The sequence below is a fragment of the Pterocles gutturalis genome, unplaced genomic scaffold, assembly GCF_000699245.1.
Source record: "Pterocles gutturalis isolate BGI_N339 unplaced genomic scaffold, ASM69924v1 scaffold31987, whole genome shotgun sequence".
Lineage (NCBI taxonomy): Eukaryota > Metazoa > Chordata > Aves > Pterocliformes > Pteroclidae > Pterocles > Pterocles gutturalis.
Window position 1 is genome coordinate 189 of NW_010111205.1, and position 22,517 is coordinate 22,705.

At 42.9% G+C, this 22,517-nt stretch overlaps 1 protein-coding gene across 1 annotated transcript; it reads right to left on the reverse strand.

Annotated features, from left to right (window-relative positions):
* Positions 1-1,325: 1,325 nt before the first annotated feature.
* Positions 1,326-20,982, reverse strand: DAZAP1 (DAZ associated protein 1). The gene is made up of 12 exons (XM_010073675.1): positions 20,948-20,982; positions 20,717-20,757; positions 20,121-20,287; positions 19,746-19,811; positions 19,019-19,129; positions 16,657-16,705; positions 12,172-12,254; positions 8,694-8,847; positions 7,150-7,179; positions 6,592-6,732; positions 5,748-5,930; positions 1,326-2,326 (listed from the first exon to the last, which is right to left on the reverse strand). Exons 1-12 carry the CDS (start codon positions 20,980-20,982, stop codon positions 2,154-2,156), a joined length of 1,233 nt encoding a protein of 410 aa, XP_010071977.1. The 3' UTR covers positions 1,326-2,153.
* Positions 20,983-22,517: the final 1,535 nt, after the last annotated feature.

Sequence of the window (22,517 nt, forward strand, 5' to 3'; positions counted from 1 at the left end):
CTGCCTTCCTGCCTCCCGGGCAGCTGCTGGGGCTCCAGCTCCGAGCAGAGGGTTGCAGCAGGGACAGAGGCCACAGGCACAGCCGGGGAGCAGAACAGACAACAAAGCACTCGGCTATCACCCAAGGTGCCTCCTCCATCCCATGGCTCTCCCCCAGCCCCTGACCCCGTGCCAAGCCGAGGTGTGGCAGAGGAGTGCCGGCTCATCTCAGCGCAGGTCGGTTGGGCTTGTCCCCGGAGTTTCCAGCAGACGCAATGGCCTGAGCTAACCCGGCAGAGCAGGTTCTGCGCCGAAGGCATCTCTCCACAGGTTTTATCCGAGAGCTTGGAAGGTAGCAGAGCAGCAATGACTTGATCTCCTTCCCTTCCACGTGCCGTTGAAGCGCCACGGTTTTGCATTTTGCCCTTTTCCACCGTTACAAACCCAATCTCCACAAGGAGGTCAAAGCAGCTGCACCACACCGCGGGCAGACAACAGAGCTCCACCAGCACAATGGGAGGCGAGAGGATTCACTGTGAGCAGGACTGGTACCAACCAAACCCGCCACCGCAAAAAAACCTCCCAACTGACCAAAGTCCTTCTGACAGGAACCCGGTGATCTCCAGCAACACAGCCCAACGCACCCTGAACTTCAGGTCCTGCTGCGCAACACCACGGCTGCTCCCACGAGTCTTGAACCCTGGCAGCAGTGATACCCCCTCCCGACGAGTGAAGCTCCATTAACAGCGATTAACAAGGGCAGAGGACTGGCAAGCCCAGACCCACACCCAGCAACACCACCCCTAGGAAGCAGATCACTCCACCAGCAAGGTCACCTCTGGATTTCGGGAGCGGGGACAGACAAAGGGCACATCCCTGGAGGCACAGATCCCGGAGACGCCTCCACGCACTCCCCGGAGCTGGAAGGATGCGAGGATGCGTTTTTCAGGCGCCCAGACACCTCAAGGTCCAATGAAGAGCAGCCACTCCCCGTCCCTGCCATCAACACACCAACGAGCCGCCCGCAGCTCTGGCAGCAGGCGCAGCAGCAGGTTTAGGACCCCTTCACCACGTCCAGTCCAACCCCGAGCCAACAACCGCTGCAACAGCTCTTCAGCCCCACACAGCAAATCCGCGCGAGCCGCCCCAGCCCCTCCACCAGCACAGCCCATCCTCTGGTGGAGAGTTAATTCCAGTGCTGGTGGTTAACCAGCCCCAGGGCCCCGCCTGAGCCTGTATGCTGGGGTTCGGACAGGATTCCTACGGCTGCCAATTGACTTCTCATGAAAACACAAATTCACAAGAAAGTTTTTTGTCAAAAGAAAAAAAATGGAGACAGGCTTGTGTTTCTAATCCAAATGTACTTCTCTTTATTCAAACCAGGGGTAATCACTGGTTAGTGCGAAATGCACCTAAACCTTTTGCCTGAGGGAAATCTACATCTTAACAAGGCCTCCGTTAACCCCTAATGAAATCCACAGAGGATTGGAAAGCGTTTGAAGCACAGATCTCGCGCTGCGCTTCCTAAGTGACTCTGTGCGTCGACAAGTCTGCACCTGCCTTGTTACCAGCTCCATACCATCGGGTAACAAAAGCAAAATACACTCAGTAGATTTCTTTGAACTCCCAGAGTTTCTGAACCATCTGCCCCACCACTAATGTCAGGAGTAAGGGGGTTGCAGCTTACCCTCACTTCCAACAGTGCTAACGGAAACCCTGTTTTAAATTAAAAAATAAGCCAGCATACATAGTAGAAAATTTCTCTTAAAAATTTCACAATCTGTAAATGTATATATTTTTTTCTTTTAAACATAAAAGTTTACAATATACGGTAAAACAAAGGCTCAGGAAAAATAATTTCAAAAAAAAAGAAACCTGAAGTTTTGAATTAAAGCTGAAGACATTTTTAAAACCCTGTAGTTTGAACCAGTGACATTTTCTTTATTTGTGCTGATGGGTTAGAGAAAGGAAAATATTTAAAAACTGCAGTCCAAACACCCACAGCTTTGCCTTCAGAAGCCATCTTCCCCCACCCCCCAAAAAAAAAAAAAAAGTTGTTAGGTTTTTCTTCCATCAAGTATGTGATTGTCACAAGTTCAGAAGTCTGGGATTCCTGGGTTCAGCTGGTACCAGACATCCCTGGGTGGACAGAATTCCCTGATGGCCAGCCCACGCTAGCGCCTGTAGGGGTGAAATCCTTGCACGTTATGGTTCTGTCCCCGTCCAAAACCGCTTCCTCCTGCGGGTGGGCCACTGGATGGCTGCACCGAGGGGCCTCCGTAGGGAGGGGGCTGCTGGCTGGGATCAGAGAAACCTTGTCCAAAACCACTCAAGTCTTGTCCATACCCTGGGGAGAAGGGGAAAAGGGCAGCAGAGTGAGCTTCCAGTATTATCAACACAGACATCAACTCAAAACCTGGCGCCTCTCCCTCCCCCCGTGCACGGCCTCAGGAACAAACCCCTTGGTCCAACGTGTTCAGATAAGCAGCTGCTTTCAGTTCTTGCCGTTATCTACCTTCTCATACAGAAGAAACAGGCAAAAAGCAGAACGGAATGGGTATGCAGAAATGGGAGTTTCCACTTTGGAGGGAATCCCACCCAGGCCACAGTCAAACCACCACATTACGGCTGTTCGGATGCTTGACGTGGCTCGCAGGTCTGCTGTCAGCTCACTCAGGGCTTTCTCATTTTGGGTTGGGTTTTCTACTGGCCAAAAGCTCGTACTGTCAGGAAGATGTAGGAAGGAAGTCTGTGGGAAATCTCACAGCTGTTAAACTGCAGCAGCCCAGACTGATTGCGCAGAGGTGTCAGACCTGGCTCTGGACACTCGGCTTCACCATCTGCCCTGGGCAGTCAGAAAACTTCCTTACTGAAAAGACACACTGGAGAAGACAACTGTCTTCTTCTGCCCACCCTGTGAGGCTGCGACCTCCGCTCTGCAGCATAACCCATGGCAAAGACTAGGCTCAGAACAGGTTTAGAGTAAGCAGAATTTGGGGATAGGGAGGAAGGGCGAAGACTAAAGACTTGCTGGAATTCTTGCTGCCACTAGGAAAGGCACCTAGATGTAAATTAAGAACACTGAGAAATTGAGAAATTTAATAAGAGCTCCTGTAATTAAATACGGCTCTGAATTGTAATAGTGGCATCAGTGCAAGCCTCTGCTATAAAAGATGGCATTAAGAATCCTAATTACTGAGTACATTTCTGCAGTTCTGCTCTCTCTGCAGGCTTAAAGCAGGTTTAACTCTCTTAATCCAAAACAAAGTCTTAGCGTGTCTTCAGTATTTCAATTTCAAGCTCTGCCTGTCTCTCAGGACTTGCTACCACTAATGAGTATTAAAACACATCTATCACAGCCCTCTATTAGCTCAAAATGCTAATCCACTCATTTCTTCAGACGGAGATAAGCACGCAACCAAAAATACAATTTAATTGTTTGCCAAGGAGTGAGGCTCAGAGTGGAAAAAAGAAAATGGAGTTATTCTCACTGTACACTGCAGTGTTCCAGCACCAAGTGGTGGAAACCACAGTTCTCGATTTGTTTATCACAAAGGAAACCTACAGCATAAACCTGAACAGCCAGACATGGGAGCACACACTGTCTTCCCCTGCTTTCTTCACTCCTGCAGCAGCTCTGGGCTCGCACCAGCGCCTCACGGTGAAGCACACAGCCTGCCTCCGCTCTCTGGGCGAGCTGTGCCGACCACAAGGCTTTTACCGTCCTGCTTCAGAACCCAAGCTCAGTTCAGTTACACAGGACAAAGCCTCACCGACACAGCAGCGTGGGACGCGAACAGCAGTGTCATTCACACTTCAGTCTGAGTTCTCACTTCAGCCCGAACACGAACTCTCTTGCCCTTTCTCGCAAAAGTAAACATTTGAGTCACATCAGTCCCCCCACCCTCTTTAAAGAGACCCTGCAAGAAACAGGGGTTAATGTCCCCAACGCAGACATACCACCAGCACTGGCTGCAAAGAGGCACCACCTACCCAGGCTCCTCACTGCTCAGCCTGACCATAAGAGTGTAAACAAAGTACTGGCGCCTAGCCTGAAGGGTCTTGAGCAAAGGTACCCAGCCCTAGTGAGAACCCCAGCACAGCCCTGTGCAGAGATAATTTTTCAGGGTGAGGGAGACACACCCGTGTTAGTGTTTAATTTACTAGTGTTTACATTCACCCCAGCTGTAAACACAGCAGCATTTAAGATGCTGTCAAGCCAGGACAAATCTCAAAATGCACAGCGATGAGCTAACTCAGTGCCTCTTCATCAGCCCCTAAGCTGTATGCATTTATGTAAATACATGCAGATCAGCCAGACTGCCTATTGTACAGCAATGCTGCTGACTCATCTGCGAGCACACCAAGTGCTGAAGCTCTTTAAAAAAGTGTAGAAGGTTTTCCACATGGCTTTATGAACAAGTGGATGAATCTGTGGTGGCGTAGCACATTAAATCTCTCTATCCCTTTTAGCACTTGTACTCGTTACAGCTTTCAGGCTAGAAAAGCGCTTGTGAGGCGAGAGACTAACTGCAGTTGTGGTTTAAACAACTAACCTCTTAGTGTTCTGCTACTCACCTCTTCCTCCCTCCCTACCCAGCACTCTTAAGAGAAATACTGAAATACTTCCCTGGCACAGAGGCTTCCTAGACTATACAAGAGGCAAGCAGCACTATACACACCAAATACTGGAATCCCCCCTCCCCAGTTTTTCATAATGTTGGAAAACAGATTCGTCCTCAACTTCCAACACATCTCAAATATTTGCTCCCCACTGAATTTAAATGATTCTGCACAAATTTATACTGATTTAGTAGGGCCCACCCCACTTCAAAGAGAGTCTGCAAAGAGACAAGTTCTGGCAAGACAGGAAAAGCTTCCTCTTGAGTCACAAGGGCAAAGCTATCTATGAAAGCAACTGTGTTTACAACAAATTGAAAACCATTTCAAATTCACCAACATGAGAACATATGCTTGCTTTATAAACACATCTGAAAAGCTCATCTTCCTTCAGAGTCTGTTTTACATTTCTGGAACTTCCAAGAGTGTCTACTTGAATAACTCCACAAAGAGCTCATTCCGTAACAGTTTCTGCAGGAGCTTTAAATGAAGCAGGCGGGCACCAACACACAAGGAGAACTTGTTCAAGTAGGGAGTTTTGGGGTTTTTTTGTAGTACTGTCTGCCTGGCTTAAAACTTCATCAAAAAAACACCAATGTCTTCTACCGGCTACCTGAAACAGCTACGTATATAGCACAATTAAGCTTTACACACTTCTGACAGAACTTAGCTTGAGATAGACAGGAAAGGAACGGGGGGAAGAGAGGAAAAGGCACACAGACTGGATTCTTATACCCTGGACTGCCTGCCTCTCGGTGCTGTTCTTCCTCTTGAAGTCTATTCTCCAACCTGATCAAAGTCAGTTCCACAAAAAAGTTGACTGCAAGCTCCACAAAGCTCTTGGAGGAAAAAAGTTTTAACTACCGATTCAGGGAGAGTGAACTTATCCTAGCAGTGCACAAATCTCTGAAGACTATTTCACAGCGTACAAGCAATATTTTACAGTTGATTAAGAAAACACCCTCTGGCTAGAATATCACATGATTTAAGGATCGCTCGAGAGCTGATGGCTGGCATTCCCATCCTGGAGAGAAGAGCCTTCAGCGTTAGCACACTGTTTCTGAACACTGGCTTTCTATACAAGTATAAAAGAGAAGCAGGAAGGGGAGAATGATCAAGCTGAGTTTATTTTATACGCAGTTACTTACCAAACTGACTATAAGGGAATTCTGGCTGAGCAGTCGGGGGTTTGCTCATGTCCTGAGTTGCCTGAGATGGTGGTGGTGGTGGTGGAAAAGCTAGTGGTGCTGCCCCTGGAGTGGCAGGTGGAGGGGGTACTCCAGGAGGGGCAAACTGGTCAGGTGGAGGAGGTGGAGCACCATAACCAAAACCTGGAACATAGGAAAGTACAACACAGTGAAATGACACAAGTAAACGCCACCCTGACTTCTTGTTTGGCTTTAGAGTATGATACAATATTTTTAAAAATACTTAGAAGTCTTTTAAAACCCAAGTGCTCACTACCTAAAGCTGGCCATACAGTGATTCACTCCTACACAGTGGCAACCGCTGTGGCTAGAAGACCCCAGTGACCAGACCTTCTGTGAACCAGGTTTGTGGCTGGACTTTTCAAAAGGTGGCCTGAGGGGGTAGGTGCTAAAATCCTATTTACATTTCCAACACCAGTCATGACCTTAATTCCTGAAGCTTCTCCAAAAACCCCAGCCTGCATCTAGTACAGGGCACCATGCAGTAACAGAGCTCAAACTCTTCTCCCAGGTGTTCCAATAGGGGTACACAGCAAATCTAAATTCATTTAGCAACATCAACTAGAGAACATAAATGACTACTGCACGCAAGAAAAAAGCAACCCAACTCACTGACAAAAATACTTATGCCATTAATTATAGCTCAGAATACACAAGCTATGCAAAACATCTAAGGACAGGTGAAATGTAAGGAAAAAAAAATTTTAAGTCCAGAGAAAGGCGAGCAAAAGCTGAAAGGTGAATGTGGTGACAGACTGTACTGAAACTCCTGCAAGTCACTTACTAAATGGTGGAGGGGTGCCATAGCCCTGTGGAAATCCTTGCGGAGGTGGGAATCCTCCAGGAGGTGTAGAGACTATGTATGAGGTAAATGGTGGCGGTGGCGGAGGAGCTCCTCTTCCTGGAGGAGGTGGTCCATATCCACCTAGAAAACCAAGAGAAACCAACTACTAAAGCGACTTAACAACAAAAAGGTGCTGCTTAAGTCAGCATCCTCTAGATGGGGTAAAGCTGCTTGACAGATTTCAGATGCAGCCTCAGCCTTCTATGAATTCTTACTCTGGGAAATATTTGTCCTCCAAGTATCCCTACTAGTAAATAATTGCGGTTTAGAATGTAATTCCTTGATAACAAATTCATGGGGTTGGCAACAGCAGTATTTATGTCAGCTCCCATTACTGATTTCGTTAAGAGTACACTATCGTCTCCTTCGTTCTTTCAGGACAAATTCAGTCAAGCTTTTCAACACTACAGAAATCCACAAATCACTGAATTGTTAAAGAAATTGTACCCTTGCTTATTAGAATTTTCTTTTAAAATTGGTCCCATGAAATGTACTTACCAATTGCCTGTCCAGCTGGCACCCACATCCCTAAAACAGAAGAAAAAAAAAAAAGCAAGTCATACACTGAAGCTCTACACTATGAAACAGGAATGATTTAAAAGGAAGTTGATCTTTCTCTGGGCCCTGGAATAGTCTGGGTATCCTCCCAGTATCCCTTACAGATCTATTTTTACGGCCCAAGAAATAGTCTTGGACTATTTCTGAATATGCAATTCTGAGAAGACTCTGAATCATTCAGCAAATAACGCACAGAAGCGACAGCAGCCCCCAAATTCAAATCAGGTGGAGTGTTCCAGAACTGTGAGCATACTAAATGCAAGAAACTACACCAGTATAATAAAAATACTGAGAATCACAGCAGACTATAAATCCAAAACATTTTTAATATACTACCAGGTTTATCCTCATTATTTTTGAAGTTTTTGAACCATAAAAACATCATCGTCTGCATTCGTTGCAGCATTAAGATTGAAAGATAAACACATTTATGTTTTACGTTAATCTTTCCAGTAAATCAGATATCATTTTCTCTACAAATAACCGTACTGAAAATAATCTAGTTTCCCAATTTGCACAGTTACAGATTAGCACATCTGTGCAGAATGTCAAAGCCTCAGCTGCAGCTTTCAAGTTAATAAGCACCATGGGGAAACAAGCAATCCCTCCACTGAGGTATCATCTATTGTAGCAATAGACGAAGCAGTGACACTCTCTTTAGCCCCCCAGGTGAAAATTTCTCATCTATCAGAGCAAGCAAGCTCTGTTCTGTCAAATGTAACTCAATTATACCACCGTATTCCTCCATAAGTTATCAAAACTGTCTCTGGATGAACTCAGCATATTTATCCTGTCTTCAAAATCTTGCGGGGGTTATAGCCATCAAACCCAAAACACACGGCTGCTCCTTTCAGCCCCGAAGGGTTCAAGCTAAATCAAGAAAATTATATGCAGTAAGTGCTCCCCTGCACCACCACTAGCCCCACAGCTGCTTGTTATTTTTTGCGGCTACATTAAGCCATAAAATCCAAAGACCAGACCATCTGTTTTTCTCTCATCCCTTTCAAATTTTACTTATAACTTCCTTTGAAACTGCTTCATCCTTGAAAACCCATATTTCAACAGAATTTTTCATTAGGGTCTCACGTAGGCCACAATCCCACAGCTGCAGTCATAACTCCAGCCCCCGAGCTTCCTCAACACCTTCTCCACATTACGGGAAACCACGCCGCCTGTATCTGGGCGAGGCAGAACCAAACAGAGGAGGTGAAGCACTGCCCGGGACACATGTCAGACTCAGCACAACCCACTGACTTCTGCCCTATGCAGCAACGGTTTTTGGGAAAAGAAGAGAAGGGACAACCTCAGCAGACTCGGGAAGGACTGATGTGTGGAGTTTTAGTTCTGCTGCCAATAATCCAGCACAGCCATCGCACTGATAAACCCGGGAATACCGTCACTTTCCAGCACAACCAAATTACCAGTTAAAGGTAAAGGCAAGACTCTCTCTCGCGACAGTGACTCCGAGACGACCAACGCCGTACCTTGAGGGCCGTATCCTTGTTGCCAGTTGGGAGGGGGCTGACCTGCCCAGCCATTGGCAGCGCTTGGCATGATCCTGCTTCCCCACTGACTGGCACTGGGTGGCCCTGGAGTCTGGCTTTTGCTATCACGAGGTTCCGCGCGTTTCACCTCCACCTAAACAAACAGAGTCACCACTTAGGAGAGATGGTGCAGGTCAGTGTACCCCCCTTCCCCTCACACACACCCTTCATTACACTTAAGACTACACTTAGCATCTTATGACTTACGTCTAAATACTTAATTATTAAACTTAAGGCCAGTAATTTAAAATGTTTCTCAGGTACAATATATATGATGGTAAGACATTACAAGTCCTACTATTGAGGTATCTCAAGTAAAACACATCCTACAAATCACTCTTGTTTCATCGCAGCGCAGCATTCATTGGCTTTAATCTTAAAACAGCAGTACCCTCTTACAACGGCTCTTCACTTTAAAAAGCACAATCTCTTAAATTATCCATACACTCATTTGACTTTTAAGGCAGGAGTTACAAAGATGACATTTTCAGTAAAAAAATAACTTTGAGTAAAGAGTACGCTCTGAAAAAGGGTACTAATGCTTTAACCATTCAAATACGTTTGGGGTTCGTTTGAAAGTTACGGTTTAAGCCCACCCCATCTAACTACAATTTCAGCTCTGCTCATACCTGAGAAACACACATTTGTTTGGTTGGTTTTTTGTTTGTTTGTTTTTAAACTTAGATTTTATTTAAATGTCTAATGGAAGATAAAGACTTACCTTCCCCAGGCTAACGCTTAAAGAATCTCAATTAACTCAAACAATGTCAGAGGGAATGGATGTGATAAGAGAATCTTACATTACATCTAACAAAAAAGTAAACAAACATGCAAGTAATAAAAATGGACAGTTGAGTCAATAAGAAGCAAATCTTCATACTGTGTTAAGTCAGTGACAAAGCCCCTCCTGTTTTTAAAATTAGTAAGCCACAGTGCTCAACTTATTTTATTCAAAGATAAAATGTCCTAGTGTTCCACGCCATCGAAGAAGTGCATTTGACCTACTTAAAATAAGCTGCACATTCAACATAAACCTCTCAAAAAAATCCAGTTTCTGATTTAATGAAACACTCTCAGCACTCATGCATGCTGAATTAAAGCCTTTTTTATTTTATGATTAATTTTAATGGGTGCCAGAGTACAAAGAAAATAAATCTCAATCATCAATGGGCCTGAGTAGTATGGAAAATAAAGTATTCAGAATTCTTCCTGCCATGTCTTAAAAACCATTCATGTCAGAGAACAAACAGGAAACAGGCACAAGGCAAGGACAAAGCCCCCCGCCCCCACCCCGCTGCAGATGCCCCAAGGACATTAGACATGACAGTAACCAAATCTCTGTCAGCTGAAGGCCCTTCCAGAGAGGAACCAAGGGAATTTTTCAAAGGACTCAAATTAATGAGTCTTAACACATTTGCCTTGAGGGAATTCGGTTATTGCTTACAAAAGCAGAGTCCTTCTTGCAATTTTAATTTTTTTTTCCTTTCAACAACATATGGATTCATTTCAGCAATACCTTTTTAATTACCAAAAAGGAAAAGATACCATTTTTTAAAGTAGGCATTATTAGTCAATGAAGAGAGCACAGTAGCTGGAGCTCATTAAACTACGTGGAAGAATTCCATTAATTTTTCAGTGCACATTTGGAAGCAGCGAACTGCCAAACCGAGGACTGAAAAAATCCCTGTGCAATATCCTCAGCGCCGAGGTTACCATTCTGCACCTGCCTGAATCCCAGTTTACACCAAGAACCGAGGCATCTCCATTGCTTCTAGCTGAAAACACACTGCATATTTCTGCTTCTTATGTCATTGAAAGGAAAAAAAAAAAAAGGTAAAAATAGATTATTTCATTTTGGTACTGAGACTGTTTGGGAACAACGGAGAACTCTGAACGAGCAGTGATGTGTTCTGAAAACCCGCAGCAGCAGAGGCTCACCAGGGCTCTCCGTACCCTCCCAGAACGGTTCCAGCAGATGGACTATCCTTTGTTCCTATTTATATCCAGCACGCTGCTCTGTGATCTGGCCTCTCATTTAAGTGGTTCATGTAAGTTTAAGGTAGCTCCAAGGAAAGATCAGAGGATGTACGTAGGATATGGGTAATTCATACACACACTAGTGTAAATTTACTGCTGTCAGTGCATCTGCCCACAAATGAGTGCTCAATTGCTCACGAGAGGAAAATACTCGTAACCAAGACCATGCACTAGTGCCCCTGACTGCACAAGCACTTCTTCATCTGCTTCAGTCCCATTATCAGGAAATCAGCCCACCCCTCAACCCCCAAACAAGTTCCTAGGAACAAAAAGCATTATACACTGCATAATTAACCCAGATTCCACTGAAATGCAAGAATATCTCCCCTGCTAGCTAAATAAATGCTTATGAAATACCAGCACACAGACTTTAAAAGACAATGCAAAATTACACAATGCAATAATTTAAGGAAAGTGACAGTGTTCTTGTGTTTCCTTGAAATCTATTCACTCCAAGGTTAGCAGTTTCAATGCTTACTTTAAAAACTGTGGATATACTGTAAAGCTGCAAGGACTTTCAATTTACCAGAATTTCCTGTGGTTAATTTAAGAAGGTTTTTTTTTTTCCTGTATAAAACTTGGGTGTCCTACAACAATTTACTTCGCTTTTATTTTTTTTTTCCACAGGTACAAGCATGTTCCTTGCCAAGTAACATCAAAGCAAGCCTACAAAATTCCTCCCTATCAAACATTCATTTGCTGACAACACAGTATGAAGATGAAACAACCAGAGGTCACTTAACTGCATTGTGGTTAAATACTATATAGAGTACGTGGGTTTGTATCAAAGTTTCACAGTAAGTGACCCAATTTTTTAAAAACCAATCCTTCATGATGTTTTTTTTCTTTTTCTTTTTAAGTTTAAGATTATATAAAGTAGGTTGTCTCACATCACCTCAAAATTTGAGTAACAAATCCACATCTGAAGGAGTGGTATCTGAAACCAAGCCTTGAACAACTCAGATTTCATTGGGATTCGGATTTTCAAACAGCTGGAACCAACCCCCTTCTATCCTCACACCTAAGCAGTGCTCAAAACCAAGGTGGTGATCACCACACTGGTGTAACACAAACTACGCTCAGCCAGAGCAGCCCCCCAGGTCTGTCAGCACAAGGCCTCACCCAGAGCAAACCAGCCCACAGCCCAAGTTCTCAGGCTTTCAAGATCTGTCTCTTCTACACGCTACGCCGCACTTAACTGCCCTTCTCGTCTGTTCACACAAACTCGGAAGACTTTCCCCACCTTCATGGACAAAGCCTCGAATTTGGACACACATGCTCTCCCTCCTCACTGAATCAATAATTTCTGGTCACCAGTGAAATTGCTAGTTGCCCAAGACTTGGTTCTTTCTTAAGGTAAAATAAAACTACAACTACACACTTTTTTGCCCATGATGTCGTGAAAATGCATGTTGACAGCCTGGTCCACTGATTGTTCGTCCTCGAAAGTAATAAATCCAAAACCTAGCCAACGACGAAGAGTGAATCAAGGTAGCAGGGTGTTGTGACACAAAACAGGATGATGAACAGTATTAGGGGCGGACCAAGGGTTCAAGCAGGGGTTTCAGATAACCGAGACTTGTGTTAAATTTTCAAAAAAAGTCAATCTGAGAAAATTGCAATGGATACTTCCTGTAATTAGGCAACTAATGCCTCATCTTGGTTTCACACATGCAACTTACAAACTGAGCTTGTTAACTGTCTTTTAATTTGATTTTATTCCTAACCCACCTACTAGGAAATGGAAAAAAGTGCTACTACAGTCATAACTGTGCCACATGATTAAAAACAAAATACTTGTGGGACAGCAGATTAAAGTCAAGCCACTTTGCTGCTCCTATCTTTGATTCAGATGAGGTTCCCAAAGAAAACCTGTCCCTGTTCCCCAAAGCTGCAAAGCAACTTCCTCCCATCCCTCATCCCATCTTCCAATTAGGAAATATTTTCCATGGAAAATAAGAAACTTGTCTTTGAAATGTAGCTGTTAAAGCATGGAAAATTTTACCACTCCATGGATGAATGAGAAGCTTCAGAAACTAACAACCTAGATCAGAGGTTCTCAAGCTTTCCACGCCTTAGAAAATGCACACAATGGACATTATTCCTTCCCAACACAGTAACCCTGCCAGCTAAAGAGGTGTTGCTTATACAGAACGCAATACTTCCCTCATGTCCCTTACTCTGTTTTATTTCTCTTATTTCCTGCTGCTTTTCTCTTGAAAAAAAATCTATGCAACACTTCTCAGCCCCTCTTTTTGCCAGAGACATCTCGAACTGCTCCAGGTCCCCAAGGGGAGCTCATTCCCTTTGATCTGACCCCAGCCCTCAGTGGTGGCAGCTCAGCCGAACCCAGCAGCTTTTTACAAGGGTGTGAGGGAGCGTCTGGTGCCTGGAGAACATGCCGGAAACGAGGCAAAGCCCCAGGACTACATTGTTTTTTGAGGTCACGCTTTGAGAACCACTGCACTTAGGTTGTAGCTTCTGATACTGCCGAGAGAGTGGCAAAATAGTGGTTAATCCCACAGAACACGGAGGCTGGTTCATGCCATCAACCACTCATCGCTAGTGTACAACCGAACCCCAGGAAAGGGAAGAACACATGCAGTATGTAAATTGTGCCATTCTTTAGATTAGCTAAGGGGAGAGCAATAAAAATTAGAAAGAAAAAACAAGGTGCGGCATCAAAAGCATATGGAACATGGATGCATTTCTGCTTTTCTGAAACCCAAGATTTCCCCCTTGGTTTGCATTTTGCTTTGCAGCTAGTGCTGACAGCAGCCATATATTGCTCTAAAGCGTTAAACAGAAATACAGTATCTAGAACAGTTAGTGTCTCTCGGAGCTTATCCAACTGGGTTGGGTAAGCCCAAAGAGGCCTATTGTAGAGAAAGTTTATATATAAAACAATACACAAAGATACAGGCCAAAATAGATTCCAGCAGGTCAAATTCTGCTGTCAGCAACAAGAGCAAAAGACATCACTAAAATAAACTTAAAATAAAAAGGAAAAAACTTAGCATTTCCCACACACAAGAGACTGGCAGTATAAACGAAGTTTTGTTGACCTGTGATGAAAGCAGCCTCAAAACTGAGAGCAGCATTTCATCACAATATATTTGTCTGAGGTTAACTAGAGATCTAAGTATCAGAGCCAAAAGAGAAGTATTTGTATTTAAATCACACATTTAGTATGTCAGCCTTTATCTAGAAAGACATGGGAAAGAAGAACGATGGATATCATCTACATATGAAGGTTGCTTGTTTAACTGGATTCCAGGAAGACTGAAGGAGGGGAATAGACTGTGGTATGGAGATGAGGTTGGGACAGGGAGAAGAAAGGACAGTAAGAGGTCATTGAGGAAGCCAGGAAAGAAAAAAAAATATATATAAAGGGTCAAACACCACAAGATAAGGAACAGTGAAGAAATCTGAGTGAAATACACAGCCAAATTCGAACAACATGAAATCTTAAATCCAGTAACAGTGATGAAGTCTATCATACAGTAGCTTTGTTTTTTGAAAGACAGGACTTTACTGAAGACTAGAGAAACTAGTTGCATTTAGCAGGAATCCAAGTTGACTACCGAACAGAGCAATGATGCTGGTTTGCAGCCAAGGGGAGGAAGAGAACAAACACAGCAAAAACCTGTAAATTACTTCACAGTTCTTGGTTTAGCCAAGAATAGAAAGCATGAGAAGCAGACTGCAACAAAGCCACTGTTTCTTTTAAGATGTAAGGAGGCTGGCTGTGTTTGTACTTGGGACTCTGAAAAGAATTCTGATGAAAGCGCTGCTTGCAGGAGAGCTAACAGGAGTGGGTAGGACTGAGAGTAAGCAAAGATGATTTGGATACTCAAAGACACCCAGTCAGCTCCTCAAGGGCATCACTGTAGCTCTGACACTAACCAAGATTCTGGTTCCCAGGGTTCCTGAGAGGAGCTGAAGGCAGATGAATGCTACAGGGATTAGTAACGGGGATGAGTTCTCCCTCCTCCTACCAGCAAACTAGTGAGTGACATGCAGTAAGGGTTCTGCTCAAAACACAAGGGTGGCAAAGTTAACAGAAGGCAGCAACATTCAGAATGGTGTCAGTAGAAGACAGCAGCTAGCTGGCCCTTTAATTTGTATAAACACTCACTCAGGTACAGTGTTAGAAAGACGCGTATAGACTGAGTAGAGCTCTATGCCACAGAACAGAGATCAGAAAGAGAAGGCAAGGGAAATCGTGTTCTGGGATGCACGACCAGGAGCACCGAACACAAACTATGAGGAGATTTTCCTAGCACACCCCCAGGGACTAGCAAGGCCATTTTTGGAGATGACAGTTAGTTACCACACTACATAAAAGGATGTAATGCAACAAAAATGAAAGCCAGAGCAACAGGATTCAGATGAGGTCAGATGAATTAAGGGAGAAAGTATTTTCAAACCCGCGCACATCTGTCACTTCTGCTTTAAGCCACCACCTAGGAAGTGGACCCAAAGCCCTCTTTTTCTTAATTATAGCTTTAAGCAGAGAAGCCACTGAGACCAGGATTAGTGCCTTTTGGTCAGACGCTGCAAGGCTGGGATTAAATATTACAAAGATATAGATGATACAATAATTACTGAAATATTTCAAAATTTCAGCCACAAATTAAATGCTCATATCTTTGTCTCTGCTGTCTCCTCTATTTAAAATCCGATGCTCTTAAATAGGTGAACTTATGTTCTGCTTAAATAAAAGATATCTGTTGAAAGAAGATTAAGATAGCTAAAGCAAGAAAACAAAAAAAACAAATATATTGAAACTTCGTTTACACTCCAATAAAAGACAAAGCCCGTCCCTCCTCTGACTGTGGAACTGGCCTGTACCTCTGTGATAAATTATCACCTAGAGAGAAGAAATCTAAAGAGATATCGTTAATCACAGTCAAACAATTCACAGAGAGAAAAGAAAAAGAAAAGAACTTACTTAACATTACCATACTTTACTATGAAACACTTAAATATGTCACTAAGGATGTATGTCTAAATTAAAAATAAAACTAAGACTTAACAGCTTAATAAATATGAAGTGAAGAATATATTTCTTAATAATGAGTCAGAAGAGAAATGAAAGTTCAGATGGCAAACTATTCTCTAGCATGTAGAACATGCTACAATGTGGTCAGTGCGACTAAGCTTCATGTATTTAAAATATTGCCTCTTATTTGTCAAACAGATGACAGATGCAATGGAAGGTGGATGACACGAAACTTGCTTCATATTTTGACCAAAGGTTACCAACTTGATTAAATAGTCTAGTGAAACTACCACGTTGTTTTTTTTTTTTCTTGAAAAAGCACTCTAGCATACAGGGATTATACATCCCAGTCAAAATACATATATTTCAGAATTTTTTTGTGTAGTTTAAGACGTGTTTTTCTTTTTTTCATTTTAAGTGAAGACATTTAACCAAAACAAAAAGCATATAATGGATGGATTTGGTTCTCATCTCACGTTCAGACGTACTCTGAACCAGAGTACCCCCCACATGCAATTACAGACATCAACATACCTTTCACATGGCAGGAGGAAATTCTATTCCCCTCCCAAATAGCACCTTGAGCCACAGGAGTGGCTTGAGAATCAAATTTCATTCAACTAAAAACTAAAAAAAAAACCATAAATGAACATGAAACATCTGACTTTAAATGCACAGATACCAACTAAAGCTGCAGATGAAGAGTCTAGACTTGAAGTGATATTTGCTCAGTGAATTATTCTTTTTCCTGAGGCAACGTAGAAAAAAAAAGTCTACCTTTTCTGATGGTGTGAAATAGTTTGCCATCTGACTATAGGAGAGTATGAAGAAATTTCAAGGACAAACTAGATCAGCCTTTACCTCGGGGCCTCTGTTTCTCTGCGTCATAGATCATTACAACTTCAGTGACCTGGAAGAGAGAAGGGAAATTCTACTAACTGTGCTACCAGGGGAGCATTATAAACAGTTACTACAGGCTGGTTTCCCGCACTCTCTCCACAAAGCACAATTAAATGCTTGATGTAGCCATCAACACCAGGCTGTCTTCGCACAGCACAAACAAATTGGGAATATTGCTCTTTACAGGAATTTAAGAAAAGCCTGAGTTCATCTGTTCCAAAAAGCTGCTACACTCTGGCTTTTTAAGGTCTCATCACACTTAAGAAGATTTTAATCTAGCATTAAGGTCGCTACACTGCTTATACCCACACCATAGCCTAGAAAAAAACCCCAAAGGCTTCTGGTTTTCAACATGCTATTCAGGGTAGCTTCTTCAAAGATTACTTTTTCCATTTTTAAACATTTTCACTCTCAACGTGAAAAGCAGCTTTAACTCCAAACACACTGACAAATTTGCACAGCTTCTCTGAATTACTGACTCGACTAGCAGCCTGGCACAGAGCACCAGCATTACAAAAACCCCCTAAGTTATGGATGATCAATATCAGTGTGATTTTAACTTGAAAAAAGCACAAAGAAATTGAAAATGCAGCAAGCTGTTTAAGGGTTTCAAGATTTTTTTTTTCAGAATAAGCTTCACTGTGAGCTACAATTTAAATAAAAACAGAGGTGCAACATTTATGTCAAAGGCAATATTAAAACAGCTGAAAGGAACTGCCTTTACATTTCTCAGATGTAGAAAAGCAGTCACAAAATGTATGACACCTCATGGAATTACATCTTCGCCTTCAAATCAATCTTAGGATATTTTTTACTAGAATCCCTTGAATTAACTTGAAAACTGATGCCAATTCACCTTTTACTATCAGCTAGAACACATACTTTTTAAGTTATTACACCACATACACTCACTTGAATGTATCCTACTGGATGCTAACAGCTGGGATTTATCCCCATTCTGGGATTATGCCATGTGACGGTGCCGGTGCCAGATTTTTTCCCCACCATTCCATCTGGATCCCCCTCTTCACCCTGGTCTTATTTACCAAGCAATTACCATGTCTAAGAACCAGGGCCTGCTTTTGTCTCTTCACTCCACAAAACCTGTGAGAACCTCTACTTCTTCAAAGAGGCTCTTAAGAACACTACATTGACTCCCCCATTTCTATACTATTGTTAAAGTTCTACTACTTACTTTCAAAGGCACTTACACTCAATGGCTGTTGCCTTCTACATTTGGTGGAACATAACCCTGGATCTCCCAAGCCATCCAGAGGTCAGAATTGGAAAGCCAAAAGTCTGTGAGGAAGAGCCTTTAGAAATTATGCTCCACAGCCGTGGAACATGCTCCCCTATTTTTATTTACTGCAGCCTTTCAAACTAAAGAAACAGTTGTTAGCCACTGCCTTTTATATATTTTAAAAATTATCTTAATCAAATTTTAAATACACTACTGTTGATCAACTTAGCCACTTGAGGTCTTAGAAAAAGGTGATTAAAAAAAAATATCAAAAAATGCACTGAATGCCACTTAAAGATGGCAAGTTCACGCCCACTGGCAGAGTCCTGAATTTAACTCAGGCAATCTTTAAGCTTCTCAAACCAGTTCACAGCTGAGTTTAGTTCAGCACTTTACCATCTTAAATGGGGAACAATAGTTGGGATAAATGGGAAATTTAACTAGAAAAAAAACCCAGAAAACCCCATTTCAGTCCGAGGCTGTAAACTGAATTAAAAAGTGCATAACACAAGCAGTAGCTTCTCTCTAGAATGGAGGTCCTAGGGACAACAGACCTCAGCTGATTCCAGATGATGATTTCAAAGCAGCTACTGTGACTGCAGTAACAGCAGGAGACTGCAGAGTTTAACCTATCTGTACACGCAGTCAAAGACGAGGATCTTAGACATAAACTCAGGGAAGTACTCGCTGTTCCCCTCCCCAAAACAAAGCAACAAAATTGTTTAAATCACCAAGCTGCAAGTTATCAATTGAAAAGAGAAATAATTATTCTTAAAGCCAACTCCACTCGGGAGTTTTTGCAAGAAGGGAACAGAATAATGCATCAGGTAGACTCAAACAAGAGGAGACAGAAGCAGCGAAGTAAGTTACACATCAGAGCAATAGATTTTGACAAACAGCACGATACATTTCAAGATGATGAACACTTACTACAGTTTATCACAAAGTGCTTCAATATGTCCCTACAGCAGTTTGTCTAAATTAACCCCAAATTTGACAGCTTGACGGAATCTGAGAAAAGGCAGCAGGGAGGGAAAGCATCTTGCAACCAACTGATAACTGCCATCATGCTGAATGACTCACCACTCCGAATTTCTTGAAGTATTCCCTGAGCTCTGTCTCGCCACAGTTATGAGGAATCCCACCAACAAAAATTTTATTTGATTTATTGTTATCGCTCCTGGATCCTTTCTGCTAAATCAAGGAGGAAAAAAAATCAGTCAGGAGGACAATAAAGTTGGCTACTTCTATCATTTTACACTTAAACATGAACAATGGTCTCTTGCAGGTTGAGGGGGAGCTATCTCCAGACCTGAAGTCTCCTAGTCATTAGAGCGAAGCAACTGCATGCTCAGAGCTCAGAAGTCTAGCGTTTGCAGTTCTTCCGAAGATCAGAGAACTAGGGACTGTGTTCTGAGGCCGTTTACTCGTTTTCTAATGAAATCATATTAACCTGCAGGGTGTGAAGTAGGCTGGAGAAGAGCATCAGTCCCGCCAGTGCACTTCCAGATACTTGTTCAAGATTTGAAGAACTCAACCAAAAGCATGGCTAAGAGCTTAAGAAAATACAACACCCACAAACTGAGTTTGACGCAAACACAAAACATCCGTTAACACCATATTGTACTTGGAGTCTTGTCATGGAAATCTAAGTAGAAGACATTTTTCAGAAATAAAATTTACACTCAAGGCCTGCATACTGACTTGTGATTTTAAAACATGGACACAATCCAAGGGAATTCCATTAAACTGCTAGAAGGTAAGCCAAAACTTGGAAAACAGGCAGGATACACCAAGTATCTCTCCTTACCCATCCTTCCTTCGGTCGTGTCCTTTCTGGTTGCATCCCCCTAGGCGTGCATGGCTTTGGATCAATCTAGAAGAAGTTCCAGTTTGGTCAGATCTCAGCGTGCAGAATATTGTTCTAAAAGTTACGTTCATGGCAGCTGAACACAGCACTGCTGAAATTCAGCTCCTCAGATCAAAGCTATCAGCAATACATCGCTTCTACAACGTGACACAAACCATTGAGTTAAAGCTGTCTTACAATAAATAATTAAAACCAACAACCAGGTAACTTTTACACTATCCAGTCTGCAAATAAGAAGCCAGAATTTAAAACAGATCTTTGAAGCAGTCTAAAGCAGAAAAAAAGTAGCCAAATCAAAACACAAAAGCAACTTACATTCCGGCCATCTAATGTATGAGGTCTACTGGCCAATACTGTTCCCACACAGTTAGGATCTTTAAATTTGACAAATCCAAATCCTCGAGACTGGTTTGTTGTTTTGTCTTTCATTATTACACAGTCTACAACTTCTCCATACTGGGAGAAGTAGCTCCGAAGAGTTTCTGTTAAAAAAAAGCGTATATTAAACAGAACCACATATTAACCTTACCAGGCTGTGTTTGCAATTATGAGACAAAAGACAAGGAAACAGCTAAACAAGTTCAAACTCATCTTTTGAAAATTATTACATTTTATTTCCTCTAAACAAATGGCATGTACTGCTTTATTAGAATAATAATAAAGCAATTATAAAAAATTGTCACCTCCTGAGTTGACAAAAACTTCAATACAGAACACTGACAGAAAATACACAACCAAAAGTGACTAACATATTTCCACTCTCTTTACAGAAAATTTTAGTAATTAAAAGAGAGCAGCACAATCTCACCCAGCTCTCCCTGCCTCAGCCCTGTCTGTTAAAAGCTGTGTATCTGGGCAATAGTTGCTGCTCACAGAGGCCTGGCCCAACGCCTGCAGAACACATAGCTTACCTTGTGTCGTACTCCAGTCCAAGCCACCCACAAACAGTTTTCTGCAAATGAAGCACACAGCAGTTTTAGGGTGCTACACGACAGATGCTTCATCTTATGTAAGAAGTCAGCTATTCTGAAGCTGTCTGGCAGTACTAAGGCCTCCAAAATACCCTACAAAGTCCTTAAACTGCTGCTTAAAGCAAACAAAAACCTTCATGCATCCCCTGTATGTGCTCCGCCCTCACTCACCTGGAACGACCAGCCAGAATTACTTTCACTGCCATTATCTTCTAGTAAATGAACGCAAAAGTAGAACCACCAAGTTCAAGCCTCAGAAGGCAAACTTGTGAGGCAAGTACTAACTAACAGAGTAGCACTAATTCAGCAATTAGTGATGAAACCATTTTACAACCTAGTTTAGATTAGTCAAATCTGAACCAACCCATCTTCTGAAAAGAGCATCCAAATCCTCACCAGTTCGTGTCAGAGCATGCCAGAGAACTTGGGCAAGTGCAGGAAGGGCAGCAGCGAGATGCCAGACGGCCTGCTTCACAACTCTCTATCAACTCTGGTGTGTGACAAAACTTCCAGGCAAAGTAACTTACTCCACAATTAAAGTTAATTCAAAGCCACCTCAACACTTGGCCCTTTTCAGTAAGAAGCACCAACTCCGAAGCTCATCTGTTAAGTTTTAGTGGCCGGCACAGACAAGTGCTGGGAGGATGAGCTCTGTTTCTCTTATCAATCCTCAAAGAGAGGAGCCACAGTCTGCCGTCTTCTACCCACCCTCAGATATACCCAAGTGTAGCTCCAGCTGAGCTGAGGCTGGGAGTTAGTGCACCTTCACTTACACGGGGAAAGCTGAGGTCCTCCTGAAAAAAACCCAAACCCCTTCCTCTCACCTGCTTTTCTCAGGAGCTGCTAAGGGCAGCAAGAAACTGGCCACCCCCCAGTGAGAGAGCTTTTCTGAAGGTCAGGAAAACTCCCCCACCTCCCTCTACTGGCAAGGAGCTTGTTCGTGGCACCAGTTCAAAGAGCTTATTCAACACCAGCAGCTCGTCTGGTAACAGCCAGACTTCACCCAACAGTCGTCCTGGTACCTCCAACTGTCCCTTTACAACATTTTCTCTCTACATACAGGCACATGCCCAGACCTGGGTGCTCGCTCCTGGACCATTACTTTTAAGGAAACTAAGTTCTATACGGAAATAACTTTATTCCTAACAGCAAGGAAAAAAAAAGTGATCTAATGCTATATTCAGATTAAAGTTTTGATGTAGCCCATGACTGTGTCTAGGACTGTTGGGTTTTTTAAAAAACTAAATTTGATAGCTTGGCATTTAAGATCAATCTACGTAAGATCAATCTAAAACTACCAGCTGCATTCTGACAGAGCATGGAGCTGTCTGCAGGGAAGAAGGAATCCCCACAGTTAACGGCCACTGAAACCTTCCAATTCCACTGTTATTCGTAGTGACCCTACATACATTGAAACACACCAAACAGCGGAGTTGCCTGAGGTCACCCACAGCAGCTGTACATAAATACACGGCTTCTATTTATACACACACTATAGAATGCCAAAGGCCAGGACTACCCCAGCCTTTGAACACGCTGAGCAAGTGCAGGAGCTACCTAATCCCACCTAGCACAGAAATCCAGCCACAATATTGTCCGAGCTGGCTGTCAGAAGCAAGACAGTTGTATGCGATATGCTGGGCAAGCGTCTGCTTCCCCACGCCCCCGTTCACAGGGTCTCACGTACGCTGCCTCCTGTAAAATCTTTTGTTCAGACGCTTTATGGGCTGGTCGTTATTAA